This window comes from Enhydra lutris, unplaced genomic scaffold (assembly GCF_002288905.1).
Source record: "Enhydra lutris kenyoni isolate GAN:26980312 unplaced genomic scaffold, ASM228890v2 scaffoldscaffold3, whole genome shotgun sequence".
Classification (NCBI taxonomy): domain Eukaryota; kingdom Metazoa; phylum Chordata; class Mammalia; order Carnivora; family Mustelidae; genus Enhydra; species Enhydra lutris.
In genome coordinates, this window is record NW_019154087.1 from 46,318,396 (window position 1) to 46,335,046 (window position 16,651).

General features: G+C 35.5%; 1 protein-coding gene across 3 annotated transcripts in view; it reads right to left on the bottom strand.

The window, feature by feature from the left end:
* LOC111154062 (pleiotropic regulator 1) overlaps positions 1 to 10,633 on the bottom strand; it is a 16,872-nt gene extending 6,239 nt beyond the window's left edge. Inside the window, exons 1-9 of one of the 3 annotated variants that reach the window (XM_022513432.1) lie at positions 10,526 to 10,632; positions 9,090 to 9,196; positions 8,732 to 8,803; positions 7,922 to 8,064; positions 7,001 to 7,054; positions 6,062 to 6,155; positions 5,773 to 5,860; positions 3,037 to 3,138; positions 1,722 to 1,814 (exon numbers count right to left, since the gene is read on the bottom strand). In XM_022513432.1, the coding sequence (XP_022369140.1) occupies positions 1,722 to 1,814; positions 3,037 to 3,138; positions 5,773 to 5,860; positions 6,062 to 6,155; positions 7,001 to 7,054; positions 7,922 to 8,051 (561 nt within the window). In that variant the 5' untranslated portion in view covers positions 8,052 to 8,064; positions 8,732 to 8,803; positions 9,090 to 9,196; positions 10,526 to 10,632. Of the gene's footprint in view, positions 1 to 1,721; positions 1,815 to 3,036; positions 3,139 to 5,772; positions 5,861 to 6,061; positions 6,156 to 7,000; positions 7,055 to 7,921; positions 8,065 to 8,731; positions 8,804 to 9,089; positions 9,197 to 10,525 lie in introns of all 3 variants that reach the window. The other 2 variants (XM_022513425.1, XM_022513420.1) reach the window with 2 other exon arrangements.
* Between the last annotated feature and the right edge of the window lie 6,018 nt (positions 10,634 to 16,651).

Genomic DNA, 16,651 nt, shown 5'->3' on the forward strand with positions numbered 1-16,651 from the left:
CACACACACACACACACACACACACACACACACACAGTGTACGATCATTCAGGCATGAAAAAGAATGAAATCTTGCCATTTACAATATGGATGAACCTCAAGTGTGTTATGCTATGTGAAGTAAGTCAGACCAAGAAAAACAAATATGTGATTTCACTGATATGTGAACTCTAAAAACAAACAAAAAAAAAAACCAGCTCACAGATACAGAGAACAGATTAGTGGTTGCCAGTGATGAGGGTGGGGAGTGGGTGAAATGGGTAAAGAGTCAAATGTACAAACTTCCAGTTATAAAATAGGTAAGTCATGGGGATATAATGTTCAGCCTGGCAATTATTGTTAATAATACTGCACTGCATATTTAAAAGTTGTTAAAAGAGTAGATCTTAAAAGTTCCCACTATAAGGAAAAAAAGTTCTGTAACTATGTATGGTGACAGATGTTAACTAGATTTGTTGCAGTGATTTCACAATATACACAAATATAGTATCATTATGTTGGACACCCAAAACTAACATAATATTGTACATCAATTACACCTCAATTAAAAAATATATACATGCTGAAAGCCTTAAGAACAGCTTTATTGGGTATCAAAAGTTCAACCCCACTAGAAATTTTTTATGGACAGTTTTTAAAAGATTAGATAACCACTTCTGTTTAACATGTTAGTAGGTATTTTTAAAGACACACAGTGTGTTGAAAAGGATCCTCTCATACATTGCAAGTAACAATTCACCCATTTTGGAAAGTAATTTGTACTTTGGGTATCAACTTCAAAAATGTTTCACCCATTAATTCCATTTCTGGGAATCTATCATAACAAAATAACTTAAAATACAGCAAAAAACTTTATGCACAAAAATTACAGCAGTACTTGTGATAGTGAAAGTCAAGACACTAAAAACTTTGATGTCTAACAACAGGAAGAGTATAGATTATCTAAATGATATATCATGAAACCACTTAAAAAAATGTTCACTTTTATAGAAAAATATGCCTCTGATATACTAAGGAGAAAAAAAGCAGAGTACAAAATTACATATCAATTGTGATTTTTTTTAATGTATTTTTTTAATATTTGAGAGAGAGCGTGTGCATACAGAGGAAGGGTGGGTGGAGGAAAGGGAAGAGAGAGAGTCTCAAGCAGATTCTATGCCGAGTGCAGAGCCTGACGTGGGGCCTGACCTCACAACCCTGAGATCAGGACCTAAGCTGAAACCAAGAGTCAGTCGCTTAACTGACTAAGCATCCCAGGCGCCCCCATCATGAATTTTCAAAGATACATATTTATACACATATAAAAAAGCTCAGAAGAAAATGTAATGACACATAGGCACAGAAATAAATACTTAAAAAGAAACTTGTTCAGATTATCTGACAGTGTTGGATTATGTATGGGTCTGTGTTCTTTAATACGTTTCTGTATTTTCCACACTTTTTATATATAAGCATGCCTGAATTCTATAACCAGAGTTGAAAAAACGTTAAATATCAAGGTATTAGTGGTAGATAGAGAGTATGTACTGTTTGGAAAAAAACCCGTTATTTAAATACCACTTTCCAAACATACTTGAAACACTGAACTGATAAAGATAATAAATTTTACTCCATACTCAGGTCTAAGAAATCAGAGGAACTCCAACAGCAATTCCAATAACAATAAACGATTAAATTTATGTAGCAAATACAAAGTCATAAATTCTTTTTCTTCCTATTACCTTTATAGTTCTGTCAGCAGATCCAGTTACAAACCACTGATTTCCAGGTTCTACAGCAATACAGCGAACCCAGCCAAGATGCCCACTAATCACCTGTATAAAACAAAACGTAGAATGGAGAGACTCATTAGACGTTAAGTTAAAGTTTATTCAATATCAACTCATGACACATAAGTCAAGTTTGAACAGCCCCTCCTTGTATCTTCAAATACATTATACAATTATTTAACAATTAGATTTTAGAATTATAAATACTAAATTACCTTCAATCAGTAAACAGATACACACGAACTATGACATAGCTATACAATGGAATACCACTCAGCAATAAAGAGGAATATATTAATACATGCCACAATTTGGCGGATTCTCAAAGGCATTAAGCTGAAGGAAAGAAGGAAGTCAGTCTCAAAAGGTACATACTGTGTAATTCCATTATATAACAAAATTGAGAAAACACCACTATAGTATGGGTAACAGATGAACAGTTGCCAGGGGTACAGAATGGTATCACTATAAAATAATAGCGCAGGACTGTTTTTTGTGTGTTGGAACTTCTATACACTGACTGTGGCAGTGATTACCCAAATTTATACGTCTCTTAAAATTTACTTGGTATGTACACCAAAAGAAAGTCTATTTTAGTATGTAACTAGAGAACTAAAATTCAACGTATATATTTTGTGTAGCTATGGTTTTCCTACTATATATGTTTCATTTCAGATCTAGTACATTTTGAATCATTTTTTTTTAAAGATTTTAGTTATTTGCCAGAGAGAGAGAGCCCAAACAGGGGGAGCAGCAGGCAGGGAGAGGGAAAAGCAGGTTCCCAGTTGAGTAGGGAACTCAATGTGGGGCTCAATCCCAGGACCACGGGACCCTGACCTGAGCCAAAGGCAGAGCTTAACAACTGAGCCACCCAGGTGACCCTTGAATCATTTAAATTTACTACAACTGAAAAGATAATCAATAGAATAATCAAAGAAATATCATCATATGTTGTTCTTCCTCCTGGCCTTCACATTAAATACTTCAAACGCTTAGAAAATTTATTTCATCTGTTCTCCACGTCTTAATAGTTTTGTCAACATTTTACACTCTATTTTACAGGAAATATGTGCATGGCTTTTACTTAAAGAAGTCTCCTTCTAAGATGTCTTTTAAGATTATGCCTAAAACCCTTCCCACATCCCATCTCAGATCACTTTATCAGTTCTCATATTCACTCCTTTTCTTCCATATTCTATTCCTGAGCTCTTAGTAAATGGAAAGCAATAATCATTCCTACAGTGGAGTAATATACGTATTCACTCACCCTGTAGAGTTTCCACGGTGGGTGCCACTGGGGTTTCGGCATTGTGGGGGCTTTTTTAGCCATCAGTGCAGAGTTCTTGGCATTGCCAGCCTCCATAACGGCCTAGATATAGAACAGATTACACTATCGTTAAAGATATCATACCTAATATTTCACATTCATTCAAAGAAGAAAAATTCAGAAAGGGGATTTATGAGTTTTTTTTTCTCTTAATTGAAGAGGAAAAGACAATTAAAATATGGCATAAATAGAAAATGTTGGCATAACTGAGACTTTGATTCAGAACTATATTTTCCATATGTTAATTTTACGTATCAATTAAAAAATCTCAGAGGCACAACATTAGACTTAAGAGCACATATCACTGTGTGTGGGTTCATAAACCCTGCTCTGCTAATTACTAGCTGACTGGCTTTAAGTAAAAATTATATAACCTCTGTGCCTGCTTTGTAACATGGAAATAACAGTGCCTACCTCAAACAGTTACTATGAAAATAGTGTTAACTACTCTAAATGCTCTGTGTAAGCTTCTATTATTATTTGAGTAATTGTAAGTGGATTAATGTCACTGCTTTTCATTGTTGTATTTTCACATTATGGGCTTTATAGCAAAAGGAGAAACTATTTATTTTCCAAAAAAAACATTTAAGTAGTATTTTTTTAATATAAATTCAATTAATTAACATACAGTGTATTATTAGTTTCAGAGGTAGAGTTCAGTGATTTATCAATTGTATATAACACCCAGTGCTGATTACATCACGTGTCCCCCTTAATGCCCATCACTCAATTAACCCCACTCCCCCTCTCCTCCAACAACCCTCAGTTTGTTTCCTATGGTTAAGAGTCTCCTATGTTTGCCTCTCTGATTTCATCTTGTTTTATTTTTCCCTCCCTTCCTCAATGTTCTTCTGTTTCTTAAATTCCACGAATAAAATTAGGTAACTTTCTCTGACTTATTTCTCTTAGTATAATACTCTCTAGCTCCATCCATGTCATTGCAAATGGCAAGATTTCACTTTTTTTGATGGCTGAGTAATATTCCACTGTATATATACCACTCTTCTTCATCCATTCATCTGTTGATGGACATCTGGGCTCTTCCAGAGTTTGGCTACTATGGACATTGCTGCTATAAACACTGGGGTGCAGGTGCCCCTTTGGATTACTACATTGTATCTTAGGGGCAAATACCTAGTATTGCAAATGCTGGGTCATAGGTAGCTCTATTTTCAACCTTCTGAGGAATCTCCATACTGTTTTCCAGAGTGGCTGCACCAGCCTACATTCCCACCAACAATGTAAGAGGGTTCCTCTTTTTCCACATGCTCTCCAACATTTGTTGTTTCCTGAGTGGTTTATCTTAGCCATTCTGACTGGCATGAAGTGGTATCTCATTGTGGTTTTGATTTGTATTTCCCTGCTGCCGAGTGACATTAAGCATTTTTTCATGGGTCTATTGGCGATTTGTATGTCTTCTTTGAAGAAATGTCCATTGACGTCTTCTGACCATTTTTTTGACTGGATTGTTTTTTGGGTGTTGAGTTTGATATGTTCTTTATAGATCTTGGATCCTAACCCTTTATCTGATAAAACTTTTGCAAATATCTTCTTCCATTTTGTAGATTGTCTTTTGGTTTTGTCAACTATTTCCTTTGCTGTCCAAAGCTTTTTATCGGGGCACCTGGGTGGCTCAGTGGGTTAAAGCCTCTGCCTTCGGCTCAGGTCATGATCCCAGGGTCCTGGGATCGAGTCCTGTATCGGGCTCTCTGCGTAGCAGGGAGCCTGCTTCCTCCTCTCTCTCTACCTGCCTCTCTGCCTAATTGTGATCTCTGTTTGTCAAATAAATAAATAAAATCTTTAAAAAAAAAAAAAAAAGCTTTTTATCTTAATGATGTCCCAATAGCTCATTTTTGCCTTTGTTTCCCTTGCCTTTGAGAAGTTTAACTAATATTTTAAAAGGTATTCTAGGTGATGTACCAACTACTATTAACATTCCAACCATCCACCCAAAAAATACTTAAGTCCATAAGTTCCTACCATCAAGAAGCTTATATTACCTCCTCCTTAGGAGACAGAAAGCCTGGGCAGAGATCTATGAATGGAGGCAAAAGAAGAAATGTGGTGGAAAGACCACAAATTCATTCATTTAGCCTGCAGTTACTCAAGTGACAGCCTGATAAAATAAACTAGATATTTTCAGTTATTCTTTTTATAATTACTTTCACCAGTAACATTAGCTGCCATTTAACTTACAAATAGATAAACTTCTGTACTTCTAAATATTCATTTATAAGATACTACCTGCACAGCCTATGAATATTACATTACTAACAGCACTCAACTCAAATTGTATAAACCAACTTAAGAGTTTAAAAAAAGAGAGATTTTCCTATCTAACACATACTAATACACATTTCAGAATAGCATTCCTTGTATTTTTAATAGTGGACAACAAAGAGTAACATCACACTATATCAACTTTAAGTATTAGATACAATGTGCAACAGACACAGAATTTGAGTTTTAAATTCTAAATGATATGCAAAATCATTAGCAACTTAAATTTTAGGGCTATGAAATATTAACTGGCTCAGTCAGCTGTTATCTAATGAGAAGCAAGGAAATTTTTTATTTACTTAATATTTAATCTAAAACTCTTGGGATAAAAGGAAATAAGGCAACAAGTTCCAAAAGTTGGAAATCCGCAGCGTGATTTGACACAGAAAAACTTACTGGAGTCATCCCTGCAGGCTGTGAACGGTCAGAAGCCCCTGGATGTCGGTATTCACCTCCAGCAGGTGCATTACGATTCGCATCAACCCTGAGGCAAAAGAAATGTCATATTCTAAGTAATTGTCTTCAGTCATGTGTTGTGCAGAACCAACTCTTCAAATTTTGTAAGCAATGAAAAAGGAAAATGTCATATAACACATAATTATAAAGAAATCTTAAAATGAGAAAAAATGTAAACACAGAATTATGCTTTCAAAATCTGTATAATTGTAAGCATAATACTTCATACCTGGTCTGAGAAGAAGGTAATGCCACAGCTAAGGACTGTGCAGCTGATTCACTTGGCATTCTCTGGATCTTAGTATCTGCTGTCAAAGCAACCCCTGTTTAAAAAAAAAAAAAATCAATTCCTTTTAGTAGCTATCTTTGATTTCACTTACAGGGGTTTAAAATAAAATACTGGAAGAAAACATGTGATTATCTCCAGGTGATGATTATTACAAAAATTTCTCTGATGTTTTATCTTTTATTTCTTTTTTTTTATAATAAATATAATTTAAAATCAGGTAACTCAAATTGGATTTAACCACAAGCAGCCTGGTATTAACATATCCAAGATAGTAAAGTTAAATTTCTATTATCTTGAGACATTACCTTCAGATATAAAAATTAAGCAGTTCCCAAATACTAAAAGAATGTTTTCAAGAATAAATGTAAATTACTAAACAAGAAGCAACAATTTGCCTGTACTTCCAGTATGGTAATTCCACCTTCTAAAATTACTAGAACCTAGAACCTAGAACTAGAAACTTTTTGTTCTCCATACCATTATACTAGCCACTCCATTTATGTGCCAGCTGTCTACACACACAAATATCTAGTGGACATTCTATCACACCTGCTTCTACACTAACACTTCTATCACTTTTTTAAGTTTAGTGATAATAACATGTCTGTTTAAACCTCCATATAAGCATCTTTTAGCCTAGAGCAATCTTACTGTCTTTGAATTCCTAGCATAGCACCTGAAAAAAAATCTAGATGTTTAAGAATGTTTGCTGAATGAAATGATATGAAACTGAGTATTAGTTAACTACCATCTAAAAAGCTATGCCTGGATGCCTGGCTACTGAGCTTATCTTGTATTTTATAGGCAATTAGAATCACATTACTGGTTCATTCATGGAAATGTCTGTAAGATATTTCCAGTATGTAAGAGCTCACTTACCAGGTCCTGGTGGATATGGATGTGTACCTGTCACCAAATATTCAACTTCTTGTCCTTAAAAAAGGAAGAGGAATCATCATCATCATCAGTGGCAAATTTATCATATATACAAGCATCATCTCTTTTAATGCATAGTAAATTAACAACTAAAATGCTCGAATTTTCCCAACTAAACCCAAAGTTCAGAACCAAGATATACTGATTTTTGTTTTGACTTCTGAGGAACATGTACATAGGAAATTTCCTTGACTATTTGCTAATATGATGTTAAAAAAGCTGTATAGGGGCACCTGGGTGGCTCAGTGGGTTAAGGCCTCTGCCTTCGGATCAGGTCATGATCTCAGGGTCCGGGGATCGAGCCCCGCATCAGGCTCTCTGCTCAACAGGGAGCCTGCTTCTCTCTCTCTCTCTGCCTACTTGTGATCTGTGTCTGTCAAATAAATAAAATCTTAAAAAAAAAAAGCTGTATAATTATAGTGGCTTATAGAGAGATCATCCCATCAAGTAACAACCAACTTTGGTTTTTCTTCCAAGCAAATGACTTCTCTGGAATCTTAGATTATCTTTAATCACTGCAATTTCAGTGCTTAATATCACCTTTATGAATGATAGCAAAAACAGACAGATGGTCTTCCCATGGGTTAGAAATTTTTCCTTTAGTCTCCACTGCGACCTTCTCTATATCCTAAGAATCTCTGTTATTATTATTCTACCACTTTTTTATTTCCTATAAGAAAAAATCCACCAAACCAATAATCTCACTCACTACTCCAATGAGGAAATCAAGACTTCCATTATAATACCAATATAGTTGTTCAATAGGATACGGCTCTAATCAGTCTTTTTGGGACAGGCACTAAAACATTTCATTTTTCCATTTTTAAAATAAAAGTCCTGATATTTTTGATAACGCACACTCACCTTGATTGGCAGGATACTGTTTATGACCATATGAATCCGATGCATTCTGAGGACATTTCTCTTTAAAATTTTCTTTTGAAGTAGGCATATGCAACACAGGACCATACTCATTACGCAGCTTGATTGCCATTTTCCGTTTGTGACTATTTAAAAATTATGAACATAAGAATGTATCCCTGAGTTCTTTAAATATATTAACCCATGGAAATATACTCAGCCAAGAAACACAAGTACTTAAACAGCTAGGTTTGCCTAATCATGTAGAAAAAAATTCTATGAAGTTTTTAAAATTAAATAGTATTTTAAAAAGCTTGAAGTGCATTTCCACACTTTTGTTCACAATCCACCACATAGCATCCATTAAGTCTAAGTAACATTTTATTTTGTTAACCAATAAATATAAAACCTTTGATGATAAATTATCAAGGGTCTGACTTAAAAATATATAGAAACTAATATATCCTTGTAAAAACCTCAAAGTCAAAATACTTTCCTTCAAATGTATAAATATAAAACTATAGTAAAAGCTTCTATCATAATCTTTACTGGATGTATCTAAAAAGATTAATTAGAACTAATCAAAGTACTTAATTAGTCCAATATTTTTTAAAAGAAATGCACTTACTATATTAATTTTAAGAGTAGCTCACTTTATAAATTAAATATAAATGCTTGTCTTAGGAATTAAATATAGTTTAAAAGAAGGGTAAAGGACAAAGGAGGAACACTGCACATAATGCAATCCCAGACTGGAGCTGGAGATGTAGAACCAAAAATATGCCACCACTCAAAAATCTTCATCATACTAACGAGAAAAGATGGGAGTAGAGGTACTGGCCAGGTACAATTTCAGCTCAGCAAGGCTCTGAGAGCAGCGGGAAGCTGAAAGCACATACAAAGTGATTGATTATAAAATATAACACCTAAAAGGGACTGTCCTAATTACTGGGTATTTATAAATGCAATTAATTAATGGGTTTTTTACTGTGAAAGACAAGGCCAAAAAAAAGTTAAATCAGCTTAAATCATGCCCAAACACCATTCATTATTGAATAGATATCCTATGTTAGTACCACTCACTAATCTTTAAAAGTCCCCCTCTCCCTGCTCTCTTCCCCCAACATCAGAAGTTTAAATATTCTAGCAACTGAAAAGGAACAATATCTACCTCTCTTCATCCAAAGGCACAGGTTTTCCATTATCAGCTACAAACATGTCATGCGTTCTCTTCAATGACCTGAACACAAGTGTGTGCACAGAATGTTTCTGTACCTCCTAGAAAGAAAGAACAGAATCACATACCTAGCCACAAATTACACATATCATAACCTAAATTAAAGTCAGATTAGTTATACACTTTACATGTTTAAATATGTAAAAAGCTCTGTACCACTCACTACAGCTATTTGTAGCAAGCTATAGGAGTCAAGTTCAGAGAAGTAGAGGAAACTCCTCATTGGCCAGAGCCCCAGGTATACCAATAAGGGATGCCTGAGCTTAGTCATATATTCAGTAAATATTTACTGAGCTCCCACTATGTCTGGCAGGTACTGTGCTAGAAGTTAGCAAAAGAATGATGAAAAGGCAGCCATGGTCCCAGTGCTCAAGAGAAAACAAAAACAGGCAACACATTTTAATAAGTGCTATGAAGGAAACAAGCAAGGGGCTGGGGCAGAGAAAGAACTTAGGATAGTTATGAAAGATCTCTCTGAGGTATTAGTTAAGAAGAGAGGTAGCCTTGTGCATAGTAGGGGCAAGAACAATCCAGGCAGAGAGAAAATGCCATGTACACAGAACAATGAAGCAGGAGCTCCAAGAGAACTGTGTATGCACCGTAGGAAGGTGGACTGTGATGCTGAAATGAGGTTCCAAAGGTAGACAAAGTGCACATCAGATTAAGAATTTTTTTTTTAATCTCTGCAATAGTCTACACTTTTGCTCTAATAACATGGGGCCAAAAAAGAATTTTAAGCAGAAAAAAAAAAAAACAACCATGATCAACTTACATTTTTAAACAGATCAATCTGCGGAGGGGGGAGAGTGTAACTAAAATGGAAGCAACAACACCAGAAGGGAGCTAATGCACTTGTCCAGACAAAAGATGATGTTGGTCTGAATTAAGGTGAAGACAGTGGATATGGACAAGAATCAAGAAATATTTCTGAGATAAGATGGACAAGGCTGGCTAACAGAACAGCTGATGCAAAACTTCAAAATGGCAGGTTGTCCTGGGGAAGAGCTGAAGGAAGGCACAAAGTTAACACCAGAGAGGGCTGCCAGTCTTTTAGGACACACAACCATTGGCGCTATTCTGCAGACGGTGAATTCAACGCATCCAGAAGCACTGACGACTTCAAGGGTCAAATAAGAACTGAGAAATTCTCTCAGGCTTCTCGCCCGGGAGTAACTTCCAGCTAGTGCTCCCATCCGGCCTCTCTCTATCCCAGAAAAGCTTAAGAAGAGACTACCCGGCCTCGGCCAGAGAGCCTCCCTTCGCAGGCTCTACTCTCCCCAAACGCCAAACACCCTCGTTCTCCCACGTCAGCCGCCAAAGAAACACATTCCAGATGCGAACGACCCCTCAGTGCCCAAGTGCCACTCTACCTCGACCATGATGCTGCCGTACAACACGCCGCTCCAAGAGACAAACGCTTATCCGCAACACAGAAACCGCTGCCACAACTGTGCAGTCCCTTCCGGAATCGACCGCCCTGGCGCCGGATGTGACGCAATCCGCGCACGCGTACTGGTCGCCCGACGGCCTTCTGGGATCGAGAAGCGGGCCTTTTTGTTCGGGGGCGTGGCCTTGGCCCCGAGGTAGGGGGATTTTAGTACCTCGTAACTTAAGGGTCTCACTCGCATCTCCGTAGAAGTCTTGAAATAACGTTTTCTGCCTTATTGTAAGACTTAAATAGTTTGGTTTAGCGATATGGTTGTTTGCGCTGTATTTCCCGAAGTTTAATCTCTCTCTCTCTTTTTTTTTTTTTTCAGCGAACCTAAGTAATCAGTTCTAGGGAGGGTCTGGAGCGAGCGAATCGCGGTCCTCCCTAAAATTTAAATGGTCCTTTTGGGGCTCACCTCTGTGATTTACGTCGCCTGATTCCGCTACTTTGCCAAACTTGTCTGGAAGCATTTTGACGCCTTTGTAGCCTTAGCTCCTAAAAGCAATTCCACTTGGCCTGTCCAGTTAACACTTGTTGAGGGAATATTATCGAATATTGCAAAGTTTGAGAAAGTTTGCATAGATTTTTGTTTTAGCATTATATAGCAAACCCCCAAATTTATTTTACGCTTCATATATTTTTTTTTTAATATCTCAAAACTGCATAATTTTTGGCCGTCTCATAGGTGTCTGGTAATTAATGTGGCGTCAACAATGACAGGGTACAGCTTTTCAAAGCTGGTGGAAGAAAGACGCGACTGCAGACTTGAGCCATTTTTATTTATATATATCTTGGTGCCTAAGTGTCGGTATTTTAAATTGTTTTTTTTACTCAGGTAAAATGCAGTTTTCTGTCAATCCTGCCCCATTACTTTTCTATGTAAAAAGAAAGATTGATGGAGATGGACACTTGTAAACTTGATAAACATTTCACTGGCCTTGCTTGTTCCTTAACCTAATCAGTTCCACTGATCTTCTACCCAGAGCATACAGCACATTCTTTGAAAGGGGAAAAATATCTTACCAAAAGTATAGCAATATGAATTGATAATCTCATTAGAAATTCATTGATTTTTAATTAATCAAACATTAAGGTCATGTTTCTACTTGAAAATACAATCATCTTTGAATTTGAGTGTGAGTTTGGTCTATGAATTAATCTTCTGTAACAGTGGCCACTGGTGGTAGAACTTGCAAAGAAATTCCGTAATTGTAAAAATATATACTTGGTAAGCTGTATCTTTCCCATAGGTAGTAATAACTATACAAAAAAATATGATTTTATAGAAATGCAAAAGAAAAACACAGGTGTATGTATCAAAAAGTTCAGGTTAGAAGGTTATTATGGAATTTGATGTACTAGACATCTCACGGTTATGGTAAATAGGTTAAAAAATTATCTATATATAAAAAAAATGAGCCAGAATAGTGGGAACGAATTAAAAATAAAATTGTCCTATGAAGTAAAAAAAATATGATTTTAAAAGGCAATAAAATTATAGAAATGTATACAGTATTCTGATATATCTATGGCAATATAATAAATGCCTAGTTGGGCTTATTAACATGTTAATCATCCTGGAAAAGTTTCATAAACCCAGACTCATAATAAATTATAATAGCTAAGGTAAATTGCACTAGATTATCCTTCTTTTAAAAAGCTCTGTTGAATCTATAGAATTATATTAACCACCTTAAAGTTTTATATAGACAAATAGAGCTCAGTGACCCACTTATGTAGTTCATGGATCTATGAATTACCTATGTTGAATGCAAATTTTATATTTATATCAGAACCTGGGTTTTGTGTTGTTTTCAAAACAAACCATAAATTTCTTTGGATTCATGAAAAGATCTAGGACCCAGGAAAGGTCTAGATAGGATCTCTATCCTGGTGGACACCCAGGGATGCCTTATTTGAGCAGTAGGGGTCACTGCTGCTCTTTATAATGACAGGAGGATTTACCCTCGTAAGGCTTTTCTCTTATGGTGAATAATTTATTAATGTAAATATGAAGTCTCTGCAAAACCAATAGTGCAAATTTTAAGGACGCTCTTCTCTTTATTACTTAATCTAGTTTTCTAACTCACCAGTATATGAGATCCCTTCATTCTCTTCAGATACTTTTGTCCTTTGCCCTGAAATAGTGAAAGGAGGTCACATGAGTATAGATTTCAGTGTCCTTTTCACCTTTCATCAGATTTTTTATCGGAAATGTTTTCTGATTTTATACTCATAAAAAGGTGGATATTATTTCTTCTTGTTTCTCTCAGTTTAGAAGTTTGAATATATAATCTCTGTAGACACTACTCTCTTTACATACAATATTCTTTAGACTTGTTTGACACAATAGGTCCTTTTCCCCATAATTTCAGATTTGTAGTTCTTCACTAATTCAAAAGGGAGAAAAGGTGGATGTTATCATTTCTTGTTTAATTTATAAGGTCAGAACCAGTTAAAAAGAATACTTGGATGTTTCTTCCAGGAGTTCAGTCTTTGTTTATTACAATACTGAGAATGGGCCCAAATGCTGAGGGAGTTTTAGCAAGTGATTTCTAGTAACAGAGTTAAGAGGAAAGCTTCTGGGGTCACCAGAAACAGTGAGGGAGCTATTCTGATCAATGCCTGGAAAGGCCTGGTACCTAATTAAGCTGCACTGTCAGTTATAAATATCTTAGCAAGGGGTGTATATGTGTGACAGAAAGAGAAGAGAAATGTTGCTTATCACAGTTTGTTCCTATTGTGTGAAGTCCCATCCAATGTCACAAAAACAAGTGCCAAATTGAATATGATCACGACTCATATTTTATCTTTTCTTGTGTTTCTATTTTGCAAAAATGTGAGTGTTTTTCCTTATAGCGGAAAAAAAATAGCAATGTGAAATTTCCAGATTTCTCAGCTGAGTTCATATGTTAACATGTTTGATGGTAATATTTACTTAATTATCTGTGTTCCCCAATAGACATATGGGTGAATATGGTGTGATACTCATTATCACACACCCAGTATTTGGATAACTTGCAACTGGTAAGACTTTCAGTGTTTGTTGAATGATTGAATAAGTAAGGTGTTAAGTTTTAGACACTTAAATGTGGGGATGGAAGGCACTGAGACCTTAATTTTGATGTGGGGTTGCAGGTAACAGATACTGTGTATCATTGTATGTGTATATTACGTGCTTGCTCCTGAAAAGATGCACTATTTCAACAATTTAATCTTAACCTTTTCTGTATGAAAGGCAGAGAATTGCTTGTATGAGGACAGTCTTTCTGATCATTGTAAGTTTTATGAAAATGAATTATTCTCCACTATATTTAGGTAAGTTAGTACAAAATTTTATCTAGTTTATATAGTTCTGACATTAAACTAAAAGGTACTGATTTATTTGTAAAAATATATTCTTTTTTCAAAAATGGGTATAGTTGGCAGAAAAACTTCTTGACATCCATAATGAAGAAGATAACACATTTTGGTTGTTTCAATATTTTCTTACTATAATTTAGGCATTTTAAAGCTTTCTTTTAAAAGTAAACTATCCAAAACTAGCATTATTTTTATGGATAAACTTTAAAAAATTACCTTCATCACAAAACAAAAATTTCTGCTATCGCTATTATTATCCACACTTATTTTTTTCCTGAAAATATTAGTCACATAGTTAGACAAAAAAGGAAATGTATGTGTAATATGGGAAATAATGAAGTAAAACGATCTGTATTTGCAAATGGTATGATCTTATACCTAAACAAACAAACAAGAAATCAACTGGAAAAGCTGTTGGAAACAATGAGAGAATTCACTGAGAGCAGAGTACAAAGTAGTAGTAAAAAAATCAATAGCTTTCATCTATACAGTTAAAATGTAATGGGGGAAATAATCTTATTTATAACACCAATAAATGAAAATGTGCAAGACCTGAAAAATATTTAAGGGACAAACCACCCGAAAAAGATTTGAATCAAGGAAAATGGACAGTTATTCTTGCATTGGAAAAGTCAAAATTATAAATGTCTTCTATGCCATTAATCTAATCCCAAGGACATTTTAGGGAAAATACTTTTAATTCAAGAAATAGTTATTAAATAATGAAAGATTTTTTAAATGAATGTTACTAAAACATTCCAAAGTAAAATTTAAATTTTTATTTTCTACAGATTTTACTGCTGGTATTATATACTTTAAGTATAAAAACCTCTAGTGATTTATTGCATTTTTTGAACACAGCTTTTCCTTCTAATGTGAAATGTATGATTAAAAAGTAGTTTGATTCCTAAAAATTTGATTTTAATTTAATTTTAATTCAGCAAACTCCAGAAGCCATTTCAGCTGAACTTACCAAAAGATAACAGGGGAATGGGTACTATTAGAAGGACATCAGGGGTCTCACAAATTTGACAGAATAATCAAATGGTCAAGTTTAGAGGTTTTGATTACTTCTGATGCCAAGGTTGGTAGGCTCTCTCTCTGGAATGCTGCAACAAATGTGACATCGGGTCAGTCAACCCAATTCTTTGCTTATTTCCTTTGAAAACATTAAATTGGGGGAGAGAAGCTGATAGGGCTAGTTTAGAGAAGGAGTCTACCACAGCTCAAGTGTCTAGCTAGAGGGTCAAGGTATCACTATGCTAATAGGACCACTGGATCCCTATGTTTCAAGAGTTGTTCCAGGCGAAGGGATCAGCACTCTGAAGGGCATCCATTATAGCCTTGTGGTTTTGAGTATCAATGTGACAGGAGCAGAAGAGCATCTCTGTCTTTTCTCTGGCTCTTATGATTGGCATGGGGTGAAGAAAATGTGCTGGTTTTACCCCTATTGCCATGCCGTATACCAGCTTAACCTTCAGGAAAGCAAACTGATAAATTTCAAGTCAATAGAGGGAGACTCTGTACAAGATACAATGTGGGCCCCCACTTTTCTTCCCTGCAATATGCTTTCCCATTGCAAATGACTAACCAATTACAAGTGTCATTGCAATATTGGTCTCAGGCTTGCCCACCAAAGCTCTGGTCCAAGTTAGCCTGCAGCTCTTGAGTATTAATTTCCTTTTGGATAGTGGTTCTCAAAATGTAGCTCAGAATAAAACAAGAAAAATAGAGACCAACAATGATTTAGTATAGTTTCTCAAATGCTATGGCTGTGTAGACAAAGAGAATTATTTTATTCATTTAATCATTTACTCTTTCATACATTTGTAAAATTGTTCCACAGATATTTATAAAATACCTACCATGTGCCAAGTATGTCACATAAACCATACAGTTATTCAAAGAATAACTGAATAAGTTTCAAGAAGTTCCAAGCCCAAAAGCCTTGTCCTTTCAAGTCCCCTTTCCCTCTGAAGGAGGGTTAGGTCCCTAAGTTACTATTCCCAAAGCCTCACCTTTCCATGACTTAGGCTCATTGCATGTTATTACAAGTAATTCTCATTTTCTGTCTTCCACTGTAGACATAAAGCTTCATGATTAGAGGGCACATGTGTATCTTGTTCACCAAAATATCTTGGGCTCCTAGTGTACTACTTCCCACATAGTAAGTGCTTTATAAGTATTCGATGAACACAAATTGCCTTGTGTTCTATAGACCAGGCCTGACATGAATTGTAGAGGTATCAACAAGTGCATTGACAATCAGTGCCCACATGGCTGCTCCTCATGCCAGAGAGCTGCTGGGCAGGACAGATCATCTGTAATCTCTGTCACTGATTTACTGCCCTTGACTTATGTAACAGTATCAGGATGGAAAGAACACTGCACTATTGACCTGAAAATATAACTGAACAAATAGTACTCCCTTCCTCCTCCACAAATGTTGATGTTATTCAACATTTTTAAAATCAACATTTTTAAAAATTTAAGTATTTTTATAATCAGAATATCTGCAAATATATTTTTTTCTCTTTGAAAATAATGGTAGTTTACTTTGTAATATCAGGTACTTTAGAATGTTAGTGTAGCTGTATGTAACTCAGTAGGAAAAAATATCTAACAAGAACTGGAATTTAAAAACCTCGCAGTTATTATCACTGGATTAGTCATGCCTTTCCCATGAACAAGAATAGTCACACCC